Raw genomic sequence first — 24,118 nt, forward strand, 5'->3', positions numbered from 1 at the left:
TCTTGTTTTATTATTTACAATCTCTATATAATTGTCAAATTCATTCTCGTAAGACAATGTAGCATTTTTATTTATATTTAGTACTGTAGAAATTTTAGACAGTTTTTCCTGATTATTCCTGATTATATTCTAGCACATTTCTATCATTTTGCACAAGTCTTTTCAAATGCCTTTTGGACATTTCACAAAATCGTTTACGTTTTAATTGCAGTTTTTATTTATTCATAATAAATTCCTAAGAAAAACATCTTAACTAAACATGAAATTGAATAATAAATACTTCAATTATATATATATATACACAGGGTGTTAGAATCATATCAATACTATTAAGTAATGCGTCACTTAAGACCCTATAACTTTTGTATGGAACATTTTTCACGAAAATGTGTGTTTTTCCAAATAACTGCCTGATACGGTCGCTCTATAACACCCTGTATATATATTATATGTATATACATTATATGTATATGTATATACATTATATACATATACATTATATGTATATGTATATACCTTATATACAGTATATGTATATACCTTATATACAGTATATGTATATGTATATACATTATATGTATATACAGGGTGTTACAAGACATGGCGCAAAGCACAGTGATGGAGGCGCTCCGTAGTTTAATGTCCCACTTTCGTCACCAGAATGAAAGGAAGATTGATTTGGTGACATATTTACCAACAGAAATGGTTATATGCATATTTGGTATGCTGGATAATGTCTCGTTGTCTTCTGTGGCTGCGGTTTCTCATAGATGAAGAAACATCGCGAGGAATATTGCGCGCTGCGCAACACTGCCTCACAATGGACGCCCTTCTCGCCAAAGACGAAGATGTTGCAAACGATCTGTGACCGCTTCATTTAAGTATATGCGGTTATAATACAAGTGCTTGTAGTGAAAGGACACTTCTATGCAATGTTGAGGAACTAGCGCAATGTAATCTCCTGTTCTTCTTTCACTTGCCGATAGAAAACGTCCACGCTGGCCGGTTACAGTGCACAGTTAAATTGCGGGATGTTAAATTCCTTGTCCACCGTTTAATTTCATAAAGGGGGGACTAACAATTCATATGTACTGCTACAAGTTGTTAGTTATTTGTTGCCCGCCACGTGAGTAATAGAATACAATGATTGAAATCCACAGCAATTTCACATTTATTTCAGGTCTGCACTATATAGAAACATAATCTTTCTCATAGATTTGCCGTGCATAACTGTAACATGCATGATCACTAAGTTGGACGATATCTCTCTGGCTTTACGCCTGCTGTTTTTCACAGATGGAGAATTATGTTGCTTAAGCTACAGTGGAGGCACAAAAGAGGTGTCGTTGTATGAACTCTACAAAACTGATATCTTTCAAACCCGAAGTTCTTTCAAAAAAGAACTCTACAAAACTAATGATATTAAAAAATTGCGCCAACTATTGGGTTGTTCGGAAAGTTATTTCGTTTTTTCAAGGAAAAATGAAAGGCGGTTTTTTCATATTTAGAATAAATTTTATTCAGTGATGTATTGGCCATTTTGTTCCACTACCTTTCACCATATTTCTGGCAACTTTAAGATTCCACGCTCATAGAAGTCCTTCTCCTTATTGACAAAAATTGAAGCAAGTGATTTTTGACGCCTTCATTTGAATCGAAGTTTACATTGTTCAAAGAATTTTGTAGAGACCAGAACAAATGGTAATCGGATGGTGCCAGATCAGGAGAGAATGGTGGGTGTGGTAGCACATCCCATCCAAGCTGTAAAAGCTTCTGGCGAGTGACCAAACTTGTTGTGGTCTGACATTGTCGTGATGGAATACGACACCTTTCCTATTCGCCAATTCTGGTCGCTTCTGCTTGATGACAGCATCCAATTCATCCAGCTGACGACAATACACTTTCGAATCAATCGTCTGGTTGCTTGGTAGTAGCTCGAAAAATACGATTCCCTTCCAATCCCACCATACAGAAAGCATGGTCTTCTTTTGATGAATATCTGCCTTGGATGTCGATTGAGCAGATTCATCTTACCTGGACCATGATCGTTTTCGCTTAACATTGTTGTAAACAATCCATTTTTCATCTCCAGTTATGATTCGCTTCAAAAATGGTTCATTTTCTTCACGTTTCAACAATGAATCGCAGATGGTAATGCGTCGAATCAAGTCAATTTCCTTTAAATTGTGTGGAACCCAAATATCGAGCTTTGAAACGAATCCAAGGCGTTTCAAATGATCGTAAACGGTCGAATTCGATAAATTTAACTTTTCAGCAATTTCGCGTGTTGTTATGCGCCGGTTTGCATCCACCAGAGCCTTTATTTTCTCGTCATCAGCTTTAATTGGCCGACCTGAACGTGGTGCATCTTTCAAATCGAAATTTCCAGTACGAAATTTCGAAAACTAATTCTGACACTGACGTTCACTCAATACATCTTCTCCGTACACGGCACACCATTTTTTTCTCACTTGCACTGCATTTTTACCCTTTCGGTAGTAAAAAAGCAAAATATTACGAAAATGCTCACTTTGATTTTCCATGTTTGATGTGATGCCAAACAAAAATTACTTGACAGATCGCAACACAATAAGATACTAAATGACGTCTGAAATGTCAGTTGTCAAAATATAAAACAAATTTGTTGCTTAGAGTAAGGTTAAGCATCGAGAAACGCGACTAACGACATCTCTTTGTGAAAAGCGAAATTACTTTCCGAACAACCCAATACAATGGGTATTTATGCAAACCAGAAAATCTATTACTTTAGTTGGGTATTTATGCAAACCAGAAAATCTACTTACTTTTTATTATTACTCTTTGGCCGATATTCATTGTTGATTCTTATTTAAGACCATCTTAAGTACATTCATAAGATATTTGAATTAATACGAATAAAAAAAGATATCAGTTTTGTAGAGTTCTTTTTGAAAGAATTTCGGGTTTGAAAGAATTACAGAATACACAGCCAATCTTGCCATTAGACAATTATATTGTTTCAACATCATCTTATAAAATCATTTTACTTCTAACAAAACGAGTTTTTTTCTAACAAAACGATTTTCTTCGTAACTATCTTCGTAAATAAACTACACAATTACAACACATATTAACAATAATATATATCTCTGCCTACATGTAACTGTCATAACGAAAAGGAAGCGAAGGAAACTCGGTGAACGATGATGCGAAACATCGGAACGAATATACACGAATGTAATGATTGTAATTGTAATGATAACTTCACATCACTCTTCCGCTCTCATCCTCACCATCGATAAAAGGACAGAAGTGCAATAAACTAAAAGAACAGATGTGCAATAAACATTTAGCAGTAGCATGAAGAACATAGATATGAAATTTATAAAAGTAATCATCAATAGAAGAACAGAAATGCAATAAACTGTTAGCAGGTTACGAACAGCTACCATGAAGAACATAGATAGAACATTTATAAAATTAATTATCGATTAAAGAACAGAAATGCAATAAATAAAATTAATCATTGATAAAGGACAGAAATGCAATTATTAGCAGGTTGCGAACAGTCTGGTAACACTGGCATGAAGAATGTAGATATAAAATTATTGACAGCTAATCAACATAACCAAAAAGTACTTACAGCCGCACATGTCTTTCTTGGCTGCGTTCGGATTCTCCGCCCGGTCTCACATCTTACTTGACATGTGTTCTTTATAGCTGCAGTGCTGGACTATTGCACTTGAACTCACTCAAACTACTTCTTGCACTTCATCACGTCGTAAACACTAATATTCACACATGGCGCGAGACATTATCGTACCTCTTGATTGGCCAAGTCTCTAGCCAATGAAGAACGTTCTGTAGCACATTTTTTCTCCCCTTCCGCAACCCCCCTTGCCCACACTTGACGATGACGGAGAAAACGGAGTATCTTAATCGTAAAATCGTCATTTCCAAACTTTGCATTGTAATATCTCCGCTCGTAGGACACGTAGGAGAAAAATGAAAACACTTTTCTTATGCAAATCGAACCCAAGCTATCCATTGAGCCTACTCTAAACTTGATCCGTTCAGCGGTTATTGAGATCTAATAATCTGAGTGTCTGCGAAAGCGTCGCTTCGCGTAACAGTACACGGTTGGTCTCGCTGCGCATATACTTGGCGCGAGACACTACTATGTCTCTTGCTGCCATCAGATCCTGGACTGGAATTTTTTGTGGTAGATAGGACATTTTCTATTTCGCTTTAGTGGAAGGGACAGTTTAATGTGTCGCTTAATTCGATGTGAATTGAGGGGGGGGGGGTGTTTATAACAGCGATTTTTGATATTTTTGTAAGTGGTAGAAAACAGAGGTTATAGTTTTCATCACTGGAATTTTTGGCAAAGGTATCAGCTAGTAAATTGGCAATGTCTGAAGGGTGAGATACGATACAATTATTAATTTTTCGCAGCAAACAAAAATTTATATTCCTATATATGTAGTGAAATCTCACTCTCTATAGGAAAATACTGCGTTTTTCAAGTCTAGTGTTAGTTAGCACGCAGTACATTGAAAATTTATTTTAACCAGTTCAGTGGTAATGACTCATATATGGGAGTAAAAAAGAAGTGCCACAAGTGGTAATGACTCATATATGGGCACCTTGAATAACTGCCAATTTTGAACGGATTTGCGTGAAACTTGCTATACTTTGGTTTTTTGGGTCGCTGAATATGAATCCGGAGTCAAAATTGAGAAATTCAAAATGGCGGACCCAATATGGCGGCTTCTAGTGACTAACGGTATTCCATTATGGATAATCTTATCTCCGTTATTAGCTGGTAAAATATTATCACGATCCCAGAGTGCGCCACAGGGAGGCTACGGTAGGATTTTACACTCCATATTTTGTTTATATACAGGGTGGCCCATTTTAATTTATACAGTCGATTTTTTAAAAAACTAAAAGAGATACGAAAAAATGTTTCAGACAGATATGTCACGATTTCGAGGGGGACATAAGATGATACCATTGGTTTGACCTTGAATAGTCGTTTGAAGGTCACGCGAAGATCACCTTCAATTTCTTAAATTGAAACCCCAACTTTTTATTGCAGATTCTTATTCTCCATCGAAAAGTAAGTAACTTTTGTCTGAAACATTTTTCCGAAAAATGTTATCTTATTTCCTTAAAATGTCCTCAAAACTCATCTTGAAGATCATTTTAAGGACATAAGATGACATTTTTCGGAAAAATGTTTCAGACAAAAGTTGCATGTTTTCTCGCGTAGAATCCGAATCCGTAATAAAAAATACCATGTCTCATTAAAAACAAATTTCAGACCGGAAGTTAGAATTCTGAAATTTGTTTTTAATGAGACATGGTATTTTTTATTACGGATTCGGATTCTACGCGAGAAAACATGTAACTTTTGTCTGAAACATTTTTCCGAAAAATGTAAACTTATGTCCTTAAAATGATCTTCAAGATGAGTTTTGAGGACATTTTAAGGACATAAGATGACATTTTTCGGAAAAATGTTTCAGACAAAAGTTACTTACTTTTCGATGGAGAATAAGAATCTGCAATAAAAAGTTGGGGTTTCAATTTAAGAAATTGAAGGTGATCTTCGCGTGACCTTCAAACGACTATTCAAGGTCAAACCAATGGTATCATCTTATGTCCCCTTCGAAATCGTGACATGTCTGTCTGAAACATTTTTTCGTATCTCTTTTAGTTTTTTAAAAAATCGACTGTATAAATTAAAATGGGCCACCCTGTATATTTTTAATTTTTGTTTTTTTAATTTTTTTGTTTTTTTAATTTTTAAAAAACGTTTGAAATACAGTTTAAATGTCTTGAATCAATCCGTTATCTGCGACCAAAGGAGCATACCGAGTGATACATTTCCATTGTGGAATTACAAAGTTAGCCACCTGAAGCCGCCATGTTGGATCCGCCATTTTGAATTTCTCAATTTTGACTCCGGATTCATATTCAGTGACCCAAAAAACCCCTTATAGGTAAGCTGTCATGTAAAATATGTAATTATTCGCTCTTACCACTTTTGGCACAAAACGTTGACTTCGAGTCCACCACTGAACTGGTTAAGATCAGGATATGCCGAAAAAGTCGATTAAATTGACCGAAGTACAATTATTTGGGTTGATGAGAGAGGAGATAGAACGCGGCTTGTTTATTCCGTTTATTTTCCTTATTTTGTTCCAAATTTCAGATGTTGGTGTAGTGTTGTTTAGGGTTGATACAAATTCTATCCAGGAGAGTCTCTTGTTTTCTTTTAATGTTTTCCTAGTATTAGCACGTTATTTTTTGTTTCGATGAAGTTTTCTGTAGTAGGATGTCTCTTGTAGAAAGCTTTTTTTGAGGTTTTAACGGCTTCTTTGTAGTTTTCATTCTACCATGGAACTTGTCGATTTGAGTGTTTAGTGCTAATTTGGGGTATAGTTTCGTTTGCAGTTTCTAGAATCATATTTGAAAGGATTAAAACTGTTTCGTTTGTTAGACTATTTAAAAGTTGATTTTGGAATAAGTCCGAATTTATTTTCTCTGTGATGATTTGTTGAAATTTAGTCCAATCTGCTTTCTTAAAATTCAGTTTGTGTGTTTCTTGAGTCCTGTGAGATGAAAGATGTTGAGGTTGGTGAATATCGACAATAATGGGAAAGTGGCCACTGCCATGGAGTTCGTGTTAAGCTGTCCAGTTGAAAAGATGAGATGTTGTTGCGTTACATAGTGAAAGATCAATAGAGCTGAATGTTCTGTATGAATTGTTTAGGTGAGTATATTGCTGATTATTGAGTAATATAATATCTGAATTTTCCAATAGTTTTTCAATGATTTTACCTCGACTATCTAATTTATAGGAGCCCCAAGTGTAGCTGTGACTATTGAAATCTCCCATAAGTATGTATGGTTTTAGAAGATGTTCTATCAGAGTAGTTAATTCTTCGAGAGTAAATATATACTTATTTGGTAGATAGATGTTGCAAATAGTTAATGGACCAGAGGGAAGGTTGATTGATACTGCTACAGCTTCAATAGTTGTGAAAAAAGTAATTTCCTTGAAATGAGCATTTTTGTTTACGTAAATTGCAACTCCACTACTGGAATAATTTGTGTTTGTTCTGCTTTTGTGAGTGAGGGTAAAGTTTTTTAATTTTAATGCGTTGTTGTCTTTAAAATTTGTTTCTTGGACACATATAGCTATAGGTTTATACTTTCTTATTAGCAGTTGAAGGTGTTCTAGTTGAGGAATGAGACCATTTATGTTCCATTGGAGAATAGATTTATGTGTTGTCGGCGATGCGTTGCTTTTAGTCGTCATCAGTGTTTGTAAAGTTGTCAGTTGTGTTAGTGTCACTGAGATTTATTATTTCTTTGCCTAGGTTTTTGATAGTTCTGGTGAATCTATTTTTAATCTTGCTATTTGTAAGAAGATGGTAATTGCTGGATAACATTTCTAGTAGAGCTTGGGTATTTGTGGTATATTTGATAGATGTTTCAATTATATTGGGTTTTCCTTTGACTTTTTCTAAACAACTTTTCAATTGTACATAATTTAGAATAAAGTTGTTTGGATTGTCGATTCCTTGATAGGGGCTAGGAGGTCGTCGAGATTTTCATTTGTTGCATCTTTGACCAGTTTCATTTTTTTAAACTTAGGTTAATCTGTTCTCAGTTCCGGAGTTGATTTTTCGTTGATAGATACAATAGGGGATAGGTTTGTAAGTTCTGAGTTTTTTCCTGTTGGGTCTAGTTGTTGGTTGGTTGAATTTATGCTGGAGCTTGTTAATGAGAGTGATCTTTTGTGTTTTTTGTATTGGTTTGATGTTGTGTTGTCTGGTTGGTTTGTAGGAGTTGATGGTTACTGGATGTTTCGTTGGAGGGAGAGGGGGTTTCGGTTGAATTGAGGATTTCAATTGATATAGTAGTTTTCGGGATTGAGGTGACTTCTTCTCTTGTTGAATTTTCTTGACAGTTCTTAGCTAGATGTCCCTGTTGTTTTCATATGAAGCATGAGATGGTGTCAGTGGAGAAATATATCCAGTAATCGATGTTGTCAAAGTTAATTTTCAAGGAGTCTGGAAGTTTAGTTATGTCCTCGGGATGAATATATATATTTGTTTTCGAAAACTGAGTACATGAGATAGCTTCAGTAATTCCAGCTCTAAGATGAGTTATTGTTGAGGTTATTCTAATATTAAGGTTTTTGAATACATCTAGTAGTATATGGTTGGGAATAACTGAACATACATTGGATAGGATTATTCTTTTGGATCTAGATAGAAGAGGACGTATCTCGAGTAATGTATGGTCGATGTTTATCTTCGTTTTCTTTTCTGTGAGGGTAGATACTATTTCTTTACTAGACAGAAAAACACAAACCCTGTTTTTGGAGATTTTGGATGCAAAACGAATATCCGCTGGGTTTATACTTTTGGCGATGGCTGTGATGTAGTCCTTGAGTGGAATACCTTCGATAGCGTCGACAATTATTTCTTGTTCCTTAGATGGTACAATCTCTTTTTGTACTGCAGATGCGTAACTTTTTTGTTGTGTAGTCGTGGGTGATGTTGAACTTTGATTTTCTTCCTTTTGGAGATTTTGGCCTGCACTAGGGGAAACCATTTTGAAAGGATTTTGAGCATCGAAGTGCTTGCAGCTTAGATATGTATTGGTGATATACACAAGTTAGAGTATGGTTACCTTGAGAAGCTATACACTCTCGCACTGTTTGTATACGCACTCACTACGAATTCGGACTAAGAACACGTCCTTACTCATCGGTGTCTCACACGTTGTCAGTGATGACTGACCTTACTTTTGGTTTTACTACAATTGTACATTTATATTGTTACGTCCAGACTCCACGGTCCCTTGCTTTCGTAAGAAATAGATAATAGAATACATTCGTTTTAGCAATTACCGCGTGCTATTTATCATTCACGCATTATTGAGCCAAGACACTCACGGTTGTTGCACAATTTCAATTGAATTTTATTTTTTTCGACACACGATATCAAGCAGGAACCTCACGGGGACCGTAAGGCACACAATACATGTGCCCGTTGCGTGATCGGTAAACAAACATTTTTGCAGCAACCCTGAACGTTAGCGCATCATCTACCTTATCACCACGACTGTTGGGTCACCTTGGCTGTGAACACGTGCATTTCGTCACCACGACCGATCACACTCTCGGCCACTTATCAAGGTCCAAAGGTGGCCCTTCGATTTTAGCTATACGTGTCTTCCCGTTACCTAACTTCGGGCGTTTTCCCTCATCGAATGTTTTAGAAGAATCCCCTCCTACACGAATTTTTCACATCTTATAAAAAGGGCAGAGAAACCGCCCTGAGGCATTCTATAGTGTGCAATCACAACCACCAGACGCATCAGCCTTTTATTCAACATTTCGAGAGTTTTGCTAAAGTCATCGACTAAAAATCAGTGTCAGTGTGACCCCACATCGGCCTACACTCATCTATCAAATTGGAGCAGCCTTAGTGCACCGCACTTCCATTCTTTAATTACCCAATTCTACTTTTGGACAAATTTAGAAGTAAGTTTAATTGATTAATTTTATTCGTTTCCCTTTTTGCTTTTGCGACTGGTTGCTAGTTTTTATTTTTGCCTCTCCTTTTTTCCCTACCAATTACATACTTTCACCCTTTGGGTCATATAGTGGCACCCTGCGAGTTTAACATCCCACCACACCAGGTAATTTCCCCCCAATTGAAACAAGAGGTAACCATAGACGAGGAAGTGGAGGAATTTCTTTAAAAGATAGAAGCCTTTCTGACTGAACACGATATCTTTCCTCCACCGAACCAAACGTCGTCTCCATCCTATTCACCCATCCCTCTAGATCAGTTAACAGAGGATTTCCCCGCGCGTCATATCTCGCGGTCTCCTTCGCCAATCCCACCTGAACATATAGAAACCTTTGCCGATCACCCCAGCCAAAACTATTCCCCGGATGAATACCCTTTATTTTCGCATTTACCATCTTTTCTTCCGGATCCACCGCCTATTATTCCTCCACCCTTTACCCACACTCCGGACCCCGAAGTGTCCCAGTGAACGACTTATTAATTCATTAATTTTTATATTTATATTTTTAAGTATAATTTGATTTTATGATTTATAATTTTGATTTATAATTTTAATAACTTTAATATTTGCTCATTAAATGATGAATTACTTTAATTGATAAATTTAATAAATTCAATGTTTATTAATTTATGTTAAATTCCGTTTAATTTATTTACCTTTCCCCTTCCTCAATTAATCGCACGAGGTCCTGTCCCTTGTAATAGGGATTCATTTTCCTTACATAAAAAGAACCAACGAGCAGACTTTCATTCGGAAGAAGTGTAAGAGTGGCCTTTAGCCGCTGACCTTCTTTCCGATAACTCGGTCGGCTCGACTCTCGCTTAAACGTGAGAGATACGTGGTTTGGACGTAACAATATTACCGCACATTTTGTTTTTCTTGTATAACATTGTTCTACTATTCAAAGTAATAAGTCAGCAAAATAATTATCAAGCGACGCGGCAGCGTCGTTAAACAAACTTTTGATTAAAATATTTCAGGAACTAAAGCTGTAATAAAAAATCTAACGGCACTTTTATAATATAACATGGATGTAAACTTTCGATTGCAATCAGTTTGAAAAAGATTGGAGCAGTCAATCCTGAGATATTGTAATAGTATGTTAGAATTGTGACGTTTCCTTCTTCTTTTCCATGCAATTTAGGTTCAGGTGCACGTACGTATGCTCGCACATACACATTCAAAGTGATTTTGTCTCTCGAGGTGCGTTCACACATGCACGATTTAATTTATTAGCGAGCGAACGAGAGACAGAGAGATAATAATCTAACCGTTATAATTTGGCACGAGCTGTTTATTTGTCTTTACTAATCTGTTTACATTCTACAGACATACTTTGGTCTGCGACTGATAGAACTATATTATATGTGTGACCTTAAGCATGTTTATACATTATTCCCACTTCTTGTATCATTTCAGATACTCGTATTCCTTCGCCGTGGTAAGATACCACGATGGTAGCGTAGTGATATATTTCCAACGTAAAGGGCTGTTTTAGCGGTAATAAGAACTAATTATACTGATTTCTTCATATTTACATTAAAATCGCTACGCTTCAAAATGCAAGTAAGTCATCAGAAATAATATTGATATATTTATTTCCATTTAAAGATAAAATAATGTATAAAGAGCAAACAATGTAGTACGGTAGAGATACGAGAAGCATGTCGGGAGCACGATTTGTTGACATCAAGAAATAAATAGTATTTCACTTATTTATCGCGAGTTATTATGTATTTTGCTAAAATTTCACTCTCTCTCAGATGTGATATACAAAATGCATAAACCTTTAACATCTTGTAAAATGACATTACCATTATTAATAATAATGTTATTACTGAAAAAGAAAAAGAATAACGTTTTTACGAGAGGATATACTCGATATTTATATTTAAATTTTTCTGATAACCAAATTGTGTTACAGATATTTGAAATAAAACTTGGCACCTCATTCCTTCAACTATTTCTAAGTGGTATAATGCTCACTACTATGATACCATGTATACAAGCGGAACAGCGAACCGAAAATAAAGCATATGAAGAATTTAGTTATTGTTTATCAAAAGATGTTATGCCACGACACTATAATATCAGCATAGTAATTTCTAAAACGTTAGATGAGTTTCGTGGCGAATGCGAAATTGATATTGAAGTGTTCAAATCAACAGTAAATATAAGGTTACACAGTCCCGATATGATTGAAAAAGGCTCGATAAAGTTGGTTATGAAGAATGGTGAGATATATAAACCCATGGAAAAAATCTACTCCAAGAAAGAGAATGTTCTAGATCTCTATTTCGAGTACTCACTATTTCCTGAAAATTATACCCTTTTCATAACTTATGATAAAACTATTCCTTATGACAAAGAGGAGGAAGATTATTTAAAAATTTTATTCAAACCTCAATCAAATCTACAGTGAGTTAACATAATAATTACATATATATTATTAAACTATCCACATTATTAAAACTACCTCGTTAAAAATATCCATTAATTTAAAATACACATTAATGTACAATAATAATTATTACGTATTATTATAGAGTAATAAATAATTTTGAGTGATTGTCTCATGTTTGCGATGAGATTAATATGTTAAACATTCCTTTCAAAATATTTGTCACTCAATAATACCACGTAATAATAAAATATGCTAAACGTTGTGCTTTAAATAAAGCACTATGCTTGCCTGATGCTCAACTTGATAATGGATTCTATTCAAAACATTATTTCACACAATTTATATTAAATGAGATGACAATTAAATGAGATGATAATTTATATTAAATGAGAATTGTTTTTAAAACAGGAATAGATTGTTGGCAACAAATATTCAATCTATTGAAGCTCGAAAATGGTTTCCGTGTTGGGACGAGCCGGAATTTAAAGCAACATTTGTCATTAGATTCAATCATGAGACGAAATATAAGATATGGCCGACCTTGCCAGCTGAAAGATATGTAGAAGATAATCATAAACAAGACTGGATGTGGACCCATTTTGTCATTGAAAACTCAATATCTACATATCAAGTGATGTTTACACTAACTGATTTAGATCTTAGATTTCGCAAGGAATATTCATATCATCCTACAATTGAACTTTTAAAAAAAATGTCTTTTCTCCGATATGGAGTAGATCTAGGGCGAACAATTTTATGAAATTCTCAGATTCCGTGATTGAGAAGATCCTAAATTCTGACTGGTACCGCAAAATTCCTAAAATTGCCACAAGTATAGATCAACTTGTAATTCCGACTATGCCAGAGGATGTCATCGGAAAATGGAGTTTCATTCTTTATAAGTATAGTGACAAACTTATTATTATTATTTGCTAATATATTATTAACGTAAAATTATTAATCACATTTTTATTAAATAAGAAAAAAATAGGTACATTACAGTTCGATGACATTAGTAGCATTACGAATTTATATATACCATTATGTTAAACGTTTTATATCTTTACATTTATAAGTATATAGCAAGATTTTAAATATTATGTTACAGAGAATCACTTGTTACTTATCGTAAAGAAACAAATAGCAGTGTCCACAAACGGGAAGTAGCACTCACAGTAGCGCATGCAATGTTACATCAGTTGTTAGATAATGCAATTTCCCCGTCGTGGTGGTCCGACTTATGGTTGAGTGAAGGGCTTGCCACTCTTCTTCATGTGGAAATTCTAGATAAGGGTCTTTTATATTATTAACGCAAGCTTCAGTAATATTCGGTTCAATATTCATTCAATCAAATATGGTTTTCCTTTATAGATTTTTCCGAAATGGCGACTTCTGGATTTTTCGTGGTTCAAGTTTAGCAAGACTGTCTTCGTCTCGACACAAATATTATGAACCCTCTTTCATATGAAGTCCAAACACCATCACAAATTAAATCACTTTTCTCTTATCCAATTTATAACAAAGGTAAGAAAGAATAAGAATAAATAAAGCTCTGTAGACGTTTAGCTGTAATTAACACAAAATAATAGAAAATCGAAAAGATATTTGTAATTATAACTTAATTGTAATATATTAACATATATCGTATTTATGTATCTTATTATATAATTGATTTGTTATGCAAAATGTTTTATGGGATATGTATTATATGTATATTACTTAAGAAAGATTACATTTTTGGTTATCTGTGTTTTGTGTGTCAGGAGAATAATGTGTCCGGGTGTAACAAAAGAAGGAAATATTAATTTTGCGTTGAGAGTCAGTCCGAAATTTATTGTAAATCTGAATTCCGAATACACCCGTTGAACACGTCCGCACTCGCTGAGAGATACCGGTCGAATACTATTCTGCTTGTTTGCTCACCAGTCTCGACTTCTGTGTCCTCCTGGAAATCTCTCGAAGACTTCAAAATCTTCCCGAGAGAAAACCTTTCGCTTTCCTATCCATTCCGTGGGCTACGCTTAACCGTCTCTAAACTTTGACTCGCGGTTTTAAATATGACGTGCATGTGCATCGGCGCAATCCGTATAGCAAAATACAACTTTTACTTGATTTTAATAAATTACGACGGTTGTCTGTAACGGCTTCCTCTATTATTGTTTTCTCGCTTTCCGTCTCGCGTGTTGTCTACCTTCTTCAGTTGTTGACTCTGTACCCGTATGTACGCGTATGTATATGTGCGTGTATATGTGTATCATGATACGTTGGGTCGCGTCTTTCTAATTTCTGGGTCTGCGGCGATGCAATCGCCACACATTTAAAAGAGGTATTAATATATAAAACAATATCTGACAATGTATTTTAAATACATTTTATCTCATAAATATTTTACATGTTTGAATATATAGATTCACATTTTATAAATACCTACTTGTCTTTTATATACTATATGCTTACATGCCTTTTTACAGCACCTGTCATATTGCGCATGATACAACATATTATGGGCAACGAGTTTCAAGATATTATCAAGAATTACATGAACACGTAAGTATTCTGTAATACAGTAGCAAAATAACGTAATAAACACAACAGTATAATTATAGAGTGCCTAGTTTAGAGTGATCTTTCATTATTATTTGATTACGAACAATGGAAACTACATTAAAATTAAATATAGAATTTCATGCAAATTAAGGGTTATTATAATAATTATTAAGGTTTATTATAATTACGTTTGAGTTGGCTTTACTCTTTATATTTAATTACTAATCTAATATCTTTTCTTGTTATGTAATGCTATGTATGTAGTAGAAATTATGTATTTATGTAAACTTTATATATTAAATTATTATAATTCTTGTTATAACAAAACCTATAATAAATTTTATACATTTAGCTTTCTTAAGTCTCCTACGCCGGGTGATTTATGGAATATGATGCAAGTTAACATGGATAATCCAGAACTAGGTAACCCTACCATGAAAAATATAATAGGGCCCTGGATAACGCGAAAGAATTATTTTATTGTACGTGTTCATCGAAATGAAAATCTGCTATTAATATCTCATCTTCAAGAGGAATATTACATCGATGGATATTGGCAAGTACTACTTCAGTGGATACCTATCACTTTCACTACATGGGAACAGTTAGACTTCAATAATACGACCCCTCATCTTTGGTTACCTCCAAGGAATAGCACAGAGTATAACATATCTGTGCCACTTACTCATAAGGATGGATGGATCATACTAAATTTACAACAAACTGGTGAATATCGTGTGTTAAATTGATATTCAGAGTTTATTTTATATTTTATTTATAGTTTTCTATGTTCTCAATATTCACACAAATGATGTACATTGTAACATGCATATTTATTTTTTATATTTACTATGCATCGAATTGATGGTAACTTCTAATAATATTTATTGCGCAATAGGGTACTATCGTGTAAAATACGATGAGAAGAGCTTAAAGTTCATTGCAGACTATTTAAAATTTAGGAAATATGAGAATATTCATGTTCTTAACCGCGCTAAACTCATCGATGACACATATTATTTCTTCAAAAAAGGAGAAGTTACATATTACAGGTTTAAGTATCTCATGTCCTATTTGTGGCGCGAGACGGATTACGTAGCATGGTATCCTATGTTCCAAATTTTTAGAGACTTATCGCATTTCTTACTATTTGAAGAGAGCGAACCTTTACAGGTGAGATAGTCATAAATTTAGTAAAAAGTTGTTAAGAAGCATATTATACATTACATTACATGCATAGTGCATAGTGTATAAAATATCATTATAGTATTTGGACTTTACATGAACAATTAATATGCAGAGAATATCGATATATATTATATTAGTAATTTAAATAAACAAATTCAAAACAGTTTGGAGTTATATATTGTTTATTGAAATAATAAAGGATTAATAACTTTCCATATTTACTTTTATAAACAACAAAACATTTATATATAATAAATAGGAAGATATGGGCTCTATCTTGAAAACGTTGCTCTACACATTATCATACAACGAAAAGTCCGATGAGGACGATCTTACTAAGTGGTTGCGCCAAGAGGCTGTAAGATGGGCATGTATTTTTGGTGATAAAGAGTGTCAACAAATTGCTAATGATAAGTTGAGGGAACACCTGGAAGATCCCATAAAGCACAAGTAATTCTTGCAATTACATTCTTTTTTTTGTGGTGGTATTTCTCTTGTATAATACATGAAATTCGAGACATTAAAAGTCGCAAATGCGGAACTTTTTGAAAAAAGCATTAACTGTTTGTTAAATCGTATATGCATAATGATGGTTTGTGGAAACTTTTCTACAGATTAGTATTAATTGCAGTTGGATTAAACTTTTTTCTGTTATATTTGTATATGTGAATATGAAATTTATAAATAGTACAATATAACAAATTTGGAGCACAAATCATATGGTATGCACAAAACGTAATATATTTCTTAGTTTTCGCTCTCAACTTGCTTTAAAATATTTATATTGTTTCCTTTAATTTTTGCAAATTCATCTTGTCAGAATAATTTTTTGTTACTTATAGATATAGTTACTATATGTAATTTGTTGTATATATTATCGTTCCTTCGTCAGCATGTTGTCGGGAAATTTGTAAATTTTGCGAAATCTGTTAATAATTAATTGTACTATAATAAGAACTTTGTTATCGAATTTTATTCATTTTCTGCATGTTATAGACTTTTGCCAGAATGGAGAGAATGGACGTATTGCAAAGGTGCGATGATGGCGAATGAGAGTCTTTTGCTGAAATTGGTGGAATTGTCATACACAAATGAATCTAAAATCTATAATTATATTTCGTGTGTTGGAAAATTCGATCTTGCTAGATACGTGTTGTTTAATTCATCTCCTAGCAAGAAAGACAGCAGTTCCAAACCTTTTCCTTATTTCATGTTTGATGTTTATGCAGCAAGTTATATAAGCAGCCGTGCGAAGCGATATTTTACGACACACAAGTAATAAAATTATTTTTATAAATTGCTCTTTCAAACGTATTGTAAGTTTCTTTACCAGTATAATATAATTTCGAATCTATTAATTCAGTTTTTTGCAGTGTTTCAGATTCCGATAAAGCCAAACTCTTATGTATTATTATAAATCGTTCATTTTCTGAAGATGAAATTAATGAGGTAATTTTTATAATTCCATTTTTCTTATTATTTTCGTATGTTTTATTTTTTGATACTTATTAGCTTTATTATTAGCTTTATAAATTACTGCATATACGAATATACGAATACGCACAGTATAAAAAGTAATGTCTTGTTATCGTATTTGTATTAAAAATGTTAATTATGAGAGGATTTTGGGGTAATTATGTACTTTAACAGACCCAGCCCCGATGACCTTGACCTTGATATATGTTGTCAAGGTCACCCTCCTGAGTGACCTTGAAGAGGTTTTAGCCGTCGCTCGTTATTTATTAAAAAGTTATTAACAAAAGAAGTTTAATAATTTTGCACGAATTTTCAGCTGTCCACGTGAAGCAAGGACTTGAGTTTGACATATATTACAAAAGTCACCTTTCCGAATAACCCGCACTAGGTTTCACCCTTCGCTCGTTGTTTGTTAAAAAGTTATTAACAAAAATGTGTAAAGAATAAAGCATAATTTTACGATACCATATACGTTTACGAAAGAGTATATTTGATGGAATTTTAGCTTTAAATCAGAAATAGGTTTGGGTTAGGTTATATTTTCCGAAACTGGAGCCCCGGACACATACGCTCGTTTTCAGCCCGCTTCGCGGGAGGGCGGGGGGAGGGGGCTTTGCCCGTCCCCCCGGCGGAATCCGTGGCGTGTACCAGGTGATCAAAATCTGTACGGTGAAATCTGTTACACTGGCCCCGGCGGGGGGGGGGGCGAAGCCCCTGCCCCCCGCCCTCCCGCGAAGCGGGCTGATAACGAACGTATGTGTCCGGGGCTCCAGTTTCGGAAAATATAACCTAACCAGGTTAGGTTAGGTTAGGTTCAGTTAAAGCAGAGAATACTTTGTATTTAACTGTTTGTGCTTTTGGTTAAAGTGAAGAATACTTTGTATTTATATTAAAAGAAGCTATTCTATATATTAACAATTCACTGCTTTAAATGACTTTCCTTTCTTCGTTCACATACATATTCGTCGTTTATATCTTTCAATATTCAATATTCTTTCAAAATAACTACTATATTTTCGAAATTTCTTTTGTTAATAACTTTTTCATAAACAACGATCGACGACTAAAACCTAGTGCGGGTTATTCGGGAAGGTAACCTTTGTAATATATGTCAGTATCATGTTCTTGCTTCACGTGGACAGCTAAAAATTCGTGCGAAATCATTAAACTTTCTTTGTTTATAACTTTTTAACAAACAACGAGCGACGGCTAAAACTTCTTCAAGGTCACTCAGGACGGTGACCTTGACAACATATGTCAAGGTCAAGGTCATCGGGGCTGGGTCCGTTAAAGTACATAATTACCCAAAAAATTTACCTGACATATTTCATATAAATTTTTCATATTTTCAGAAAGTTTCTCTTCACAAAGTTTTTTTTGGTAATACTGAAGGAGAATGAGAGAGTTCGGCCGAAAGCGAAGCCCTTCCACCTGCATTACCCACCCCACGCAAAGACTATCGAGTCATCTCGTCGAAAACATAGACCTCGTTGATCCAATGCAGAATTATAACGATGTTACTAAGAAAACAAGGGGAAATGGTATCATGCTGAGGCAGAGGGAACTTGCTGATTACAAGCATCCTCCACTTCTTAATGCAAAAGTTTTTGAATTAATAAAATCTACATACGATCTCTTTACGACATACACAAAATAATAACGAGAGCTTCAATCAATGCTCTGGAAAAACACCCACAAACATATATTTTGTGCAGTTAACGTTATCGAAATTGCTGCTTAATTATCAACATGCGTATTCAATGAAGGCTTCACTAACATATTAAATATTGTGATAACAATGGATATTATTATTATTCATGGGTATGATCGAATGCTCACATGTACGCCATCCACATCGATAACATGCGCGTTATATCAGCAGAGCACAGACATGACAAAGTTTCAAAGGAAGCCAGAAAAGTCCGCAGAAAGGAGTAGATGAATCTAGGTAATTTTTACGAGGAGGAGGAAGATTCACTGTATGGCCTTGGAATCGCCGATTAGCTGTAAATACCGCTTAATTGGCTATAAATCGCTTCCGAAATATACTCTAAAACAGTATCGCAAACTTTAAAGCCGTTTTCCTCGAAACGACATTTTTCTGGTTGGCTTAAACTTTTCTCGGGAACCAATGAATCGATTGTCTTTGAGCAAGAAGTTTTTTGTAAAAAATATTGCTTTCTATCGTATAAATGCACAGAATTTCGATGTCTATAAAACTTTTATTTTACCGAGCAAAAAAATTTGTTACAAACCTTTATGCAAAAATCGGATCTCTTTTTTCATCATACTGTCATTTTCTTAATTTTCATGTTTTCCAAAATTCAATCATACGAGAGCCGCATTCTTTACGATTAAAAATGTTCTTGCAGATCTGATTTATGATGTCTACAGGCGAAGAAAACCTGTCAACCGTTCGAAACCATCTTTTTAATACTACATGTTGCGACAGCCTGTAATTTTGCGACAAAGAGTAATAGAACTTAATAAATAAATAATTTTGTAGAGAAAAGGTTAATAAATATATGACACGAAGTTTCAAATTAATCGGAGTAACAGTTTTCTCAGAAAAATTTCTGAAAAAGACGTACAAGGTAGATTGCCTCCTTAACGTTGTACGGTAGGTCTGAGACACTGTATATTCTTCGTTACAAAATTTAATATAAAGTATAATTATTTTCTGTACATTGATAACTACTAATTTATAAGAATTATTATTTGTAATTCAAATATGATTAATTATTAAATTATTAAGAAGTTTGCATCATATTTCTATGATAATATTTGTGTATGATAAATTAAAGTTAAAGTAAAATGGTGAGATTTTATAGAATTGTGTTCTAGTTGTCGCGACAGCTTTAATCATTCCTAAATGTTCCCGCGCTTTCCGCGTGCTACATTCTTATCAATTACTATCGGTAATCATTGATATCAATTAATATCGGCAATCTGTATCACGCCGCCTTGTGTATTATATCATTAAATACGTTCTCTTATGAACACTTGATCGAAGTGCGTATTACGGTCATATCAAATGATTTTATTCATTGTCAAAAGATTACTCAAAAAAGAAAAATCTTTCTCCGAGTTCTGTACCGAGTGTCTTTGTTAGTTTCATTAAAGATTCTATTTCTTCATTTTTCAAACAAAAAACATTATGATCGTTTCACCTAGCGTAAGTTTATTGGTGGCTGGTGTGACTTCTGGGATCTGTTTTCTTCTTATTAGTGTTCGATCAAGGTAAGTTAATTATACACATATATGTAAAGTTTCTAAAAATTTTCAATTAATCCGAATATTTTATCGTATATTACGTACATGTGCGCGCGCGCATTTAATTTTTCCAAAATACATAGAATATATAGAATACTAGCATCTCCCGTCACGCGGGCTTCGCCCGCGATATTTATGTGTAGAATTAAATAAAAACACATTTTACCCCTTCTCACCCGTTAGGGGTGGAATTTCGGAAAACCCACCCTTAGTAAGCACCTACGTGATAGTAGGAATATACCCTTAAAATTTCAAGTCGATAGGTGCAGTGGTTCGGGCTGCACGTTGATGAGTCAGTGAGTGGTATTTGGCTTATATATATATATATATATATATATATATATATAGATTTTAAATATAACGCCTATGTATTAATAATATATTTCCGAGATCATTAATAATAAAAGTTGTATCAACGTCGAAATTTTAATATAAGAAATATTTAAAGTTCGTTAATTAGATTATTTAAAGTTTATGTGCTCAGATAAGATACAACATATACATATAATAAGAATATCATCAGATAAATCATGTAATTAGAATGTTCAACTCAATAAATCAATAAAAATCAATCAATAAATTTTGGGGTATCTGAGGATATGCTCACCATGCGAGGTACAGTGCTTGAGTTCCTGAATTTTAGATGATATAATTGATCAACTTTAAACGTTTTTCATTAAAAAACCTACAATCTCGATGTTTTGATATGAAGATTTTTATTTTTTATTTCAAGTAATCTCAGGAATACATTGTTTACAGAAATTTGAATTTCTAAAATTAAAAATTTTGAATATTTGAGAGTAAAACCTAATATATAAAATTTTTTAATTAATTTTAATAATCACTGAATTAATTTTATACATATAGTTACTTAATCAATTTTAATTATTATTTAGTTACTTTTGATAATTTTTTAATAAATTTTAATATTTTAATTAAATTAAATTTATTTTTATTGCAAAGAGTTCTCAAAGATTATCCTGATCTTAATATTTGGTTTTGTGTAAAATCTGTGTAATATTTTTAAACATTAAGATACATGTTCCATGACGATTATCTTACTTTAATTCATTTTCTTGAAGGCAATTGTTTGAAAGTATCTTCTTTGAAGGCAAAAATAATTTATAAAAGAAACACAGAGGAAATTTAAATAGCTGAAAATCTTTAAGTATCTGATTCTTCAAATTTTTTCTCTAATGATATTAAATCTTCAAATTCTGGATATATTTGTAAATTCAGAAACATATTATTTAAAAACTATAGTAGTAAAAATTCGGAAGTTCAGGAATTATCGACGATAAGTAGATATGCGCTTATCACACTGGTTATGCCAACGTTCAAGGTCGTACTTATCGCAGCATGTAAAATAATCAAAAGGTGTTTTTAGCTGATTTATATATACTTATTTCTTTGTAATTATACTTTTTGGACTTTCTGCATTGAAAACGAAACGATTCTTCATTATAAAATGAGAAGGAAAAGATTGGAACTACATAAAATGTAGAAAAGATGTATCATCAAAAGAATATCAAATATGGAGATTTGTCAACTGCATGTTGTTAAAGAAAAATATTAAAGTTACATATGGAAAGGCAATGCTTGACCGTTTTAAAATGATTTTACACTATCCATAATGTAGCAAACTCGGATAGCTTATTTTTTTTAAATAAAATTTAAAAAGATGCAAAAAATGCATCGACGATTTTATTGGCTCAAAGTCGTCATTATTTTTTCTAGATGGAATTCGTCCGTTACCTGAAAGATGGATGAAAATGATCGAAAATAATGGAAAATATTTTGAGGATTAAAATATATTTTCTTTTTCTTTAAATAAATAATAACATTTAATTTCTTTAAATAGAGCACTGAATTAATTGGTAAATCTATAATAGATGAACGATTATTAATTGATAGCTACCGCTCTCTCGCGACCAACACATCAATTTTAGCTTGACATTCTTTTGCATTTTTTGCAATTTGCAATGCTCGAAACGGAGCTATAATAGTGAGGAAAGAGCTTGAGTTATTGAAGAGTTGTTTAACGCTGCGTCAGTAGGAAATGTGTACCCTCGAGTCAGTGTACGGAAGTGGCAAGATCTTAAGGATCTGATCGATTAATACAATGGCAACAATCTGGATTTCGACTGGGAAAAACAGGTGAAGAATCATCTGCTTTCCTCCTATGATTTGGACGATTATCAAGTGAAAGCGCTGGTGTGTGTAGTAAATTATAATATCTAGTAAGGTACTCACACAAGTGGTGGTATCATTCAAGGGTCGACTGTGTCAAGTTGAGCTGTAATGATCTTTTTCAAGAACTGAGAAGATGTACGAACAGCGATCGGATCCGCTAGTTTTAGGGCGCAAACTGGAAGCAAGAGTATGAAATTAGAGAGTGAAACTTTCGCAGATTATTTGTACGATAAAGTGTCTCTCGCAAATCGGATGCTTTAAGTCTTATACCTCGAAAAATACTTAGGGAAAAAATATTTCATAATAGTTTTGAATAACTATCGAGGTAAGCTACAAGAATATGCAATGAAAAATGGGTACTACATTTATCTCAACACGCGAGACGCGCTCTCGTTTGTCAATTCTGTTTACTTATATCTCAAAATTTTATGTAATTGTTTGGAAAATGATACAGAACTTTTTACTCACCTCAATCCACTCGATCAACTTTTCACGAGCGTACCTTTATTACCTTTATTACCGGACATCCTGTATATTGAATTTGATCAATTGATAAAGATAAACAAAATGGCAGACGCTTATCTAACAGCTGCTTATCAGAACACACAAATGAAATTATCATCTTTGACTTATTTAAGAATGAGAAAAATCATAAGGCAATGGGTTAATTTTAATTAATTATATCACATATTACAATTGTACAAACTATCAGTGTACAATTTTGTTTTGTGATTGTGCGAATTCAACATTGTATAACGCGAGATGAGCAGAGAATCTGCAATGTTTCTGAGCACGTAAATATCGCAACCAGGGTCGAATTAAGGTTTTTGAGGTCCAGGGCTATTGGCTCTGTGGAGGCCCTTTGACGAAAAAACGGGAGGGAGAGGTACAGAGTTTGTGAAATAAATGCTGGTAATAAAATAAAAATCTAATAAAATTTTAATTACCTTTAGTGTATTTAAAAATCTTGCATTAGCGTTTAAAAATATTTTTAGTTATTCGGAAAATAACTATTCTTGAATGATGCTCGGGTGAGGTCCCTTAATGCTTAGCCCTCTTCACCCCTTAATCTGACCCTGCTCGCAACCTTATGAAGAAATCTATTTAAGCTCACGGTTATATATCGGAAGCATGTATGACGCGATACTACGTGCATGAGATACAACGCAACGTAACGTAGTATTAGTAACGATGTGTCAACAATCAACAATTTTGTTGTAAGCAAGAAAAAGATAAACTAAAAAGGGAATGAAAAGGAAGAAGCAATAAGCTATTAGGATGCACGTGGTATGAGCCGGGACGTGGAATATGTCAATAGTAAAACGAATGACGTTACACAATAGTTGGCTGGCGCGCCACGTATCGAGCCGTGATGTTCGAACAATGAATGCGGCGGATGCGTACGGGAACCGGAAGTATGTAGATGGTACCGAACGC

At 33.8% G+C, this 24,118-nt stretch overlaps 2 protein-coding genes across 2 annotated transcripts; both read left to right on the forward strand.

Annotated features, from left to right (window-relative positions):
* The first annotated feature begins 10,200 nt into the window (after positions 1–10,200).
* On the forward strand, positions 10,201–18,712 carry LOC105285042 (aminopeptidase N). Its single transcript, XM_026972615.1, has 11 exons — positions 10,201–11,166; positions 11,525–12,018; positions 12,413–12,752; positions 13,423–13,528; positions 14,476–14,551; positions 14,904–15,277; positions 15,450–15,724; positions 15,999–16,189; positions 16,736–17,014; positions 17,113–17,188; positions 18,568–18,712. The coding sequence occupies exons 1-11, from the start codon at positions 11,161–11,163 to the stop codon at positions 18,613–18,615; spliced, it is 2,265 nt and encodes a 754-aa protein (XP_026828416.1). The 5' UTR covers positions 10,201–11,160; the 3' UTR covers positions 18,616–18,712.
* On the forward strand, positions 12,780–13,452 carry LOC113562566 (endoplasmic reticulum aminopeptidase 1-like). Its single transcript, XM_026972319.1, has 2 exons — positions 12,780–12,906; positions 13,113–13,452. Exons 1-2 carry the CDS (start codon positions 12,863–12,865, stop codon positions 13,312–13,314), a joined length of 246 nt encoding a protein of 81 aa, XP_026828120.1. The 5' UTR covers positions 12,780–12,862; the 3' UTR covers positions 13,315–13,452.
* Positions 18,713–24,118: the final 5,406 nt, after the last annotated feature.

This window comes from Ooceraea biroi, chromosome 9 (genome assembly GCF_003672135.1).
Source record: "Ooceraea biroi isolate clonal line C1 chromosome 9, Obir_v5.4, whole genome shotgun sequence".
Classification (NCBI taxonomy): Eukaryota; Metazoa; Arthropoda; class Insecta; order Hymenoptera; family Formicidae; genus Ooceraea; species Ooceraea biroi.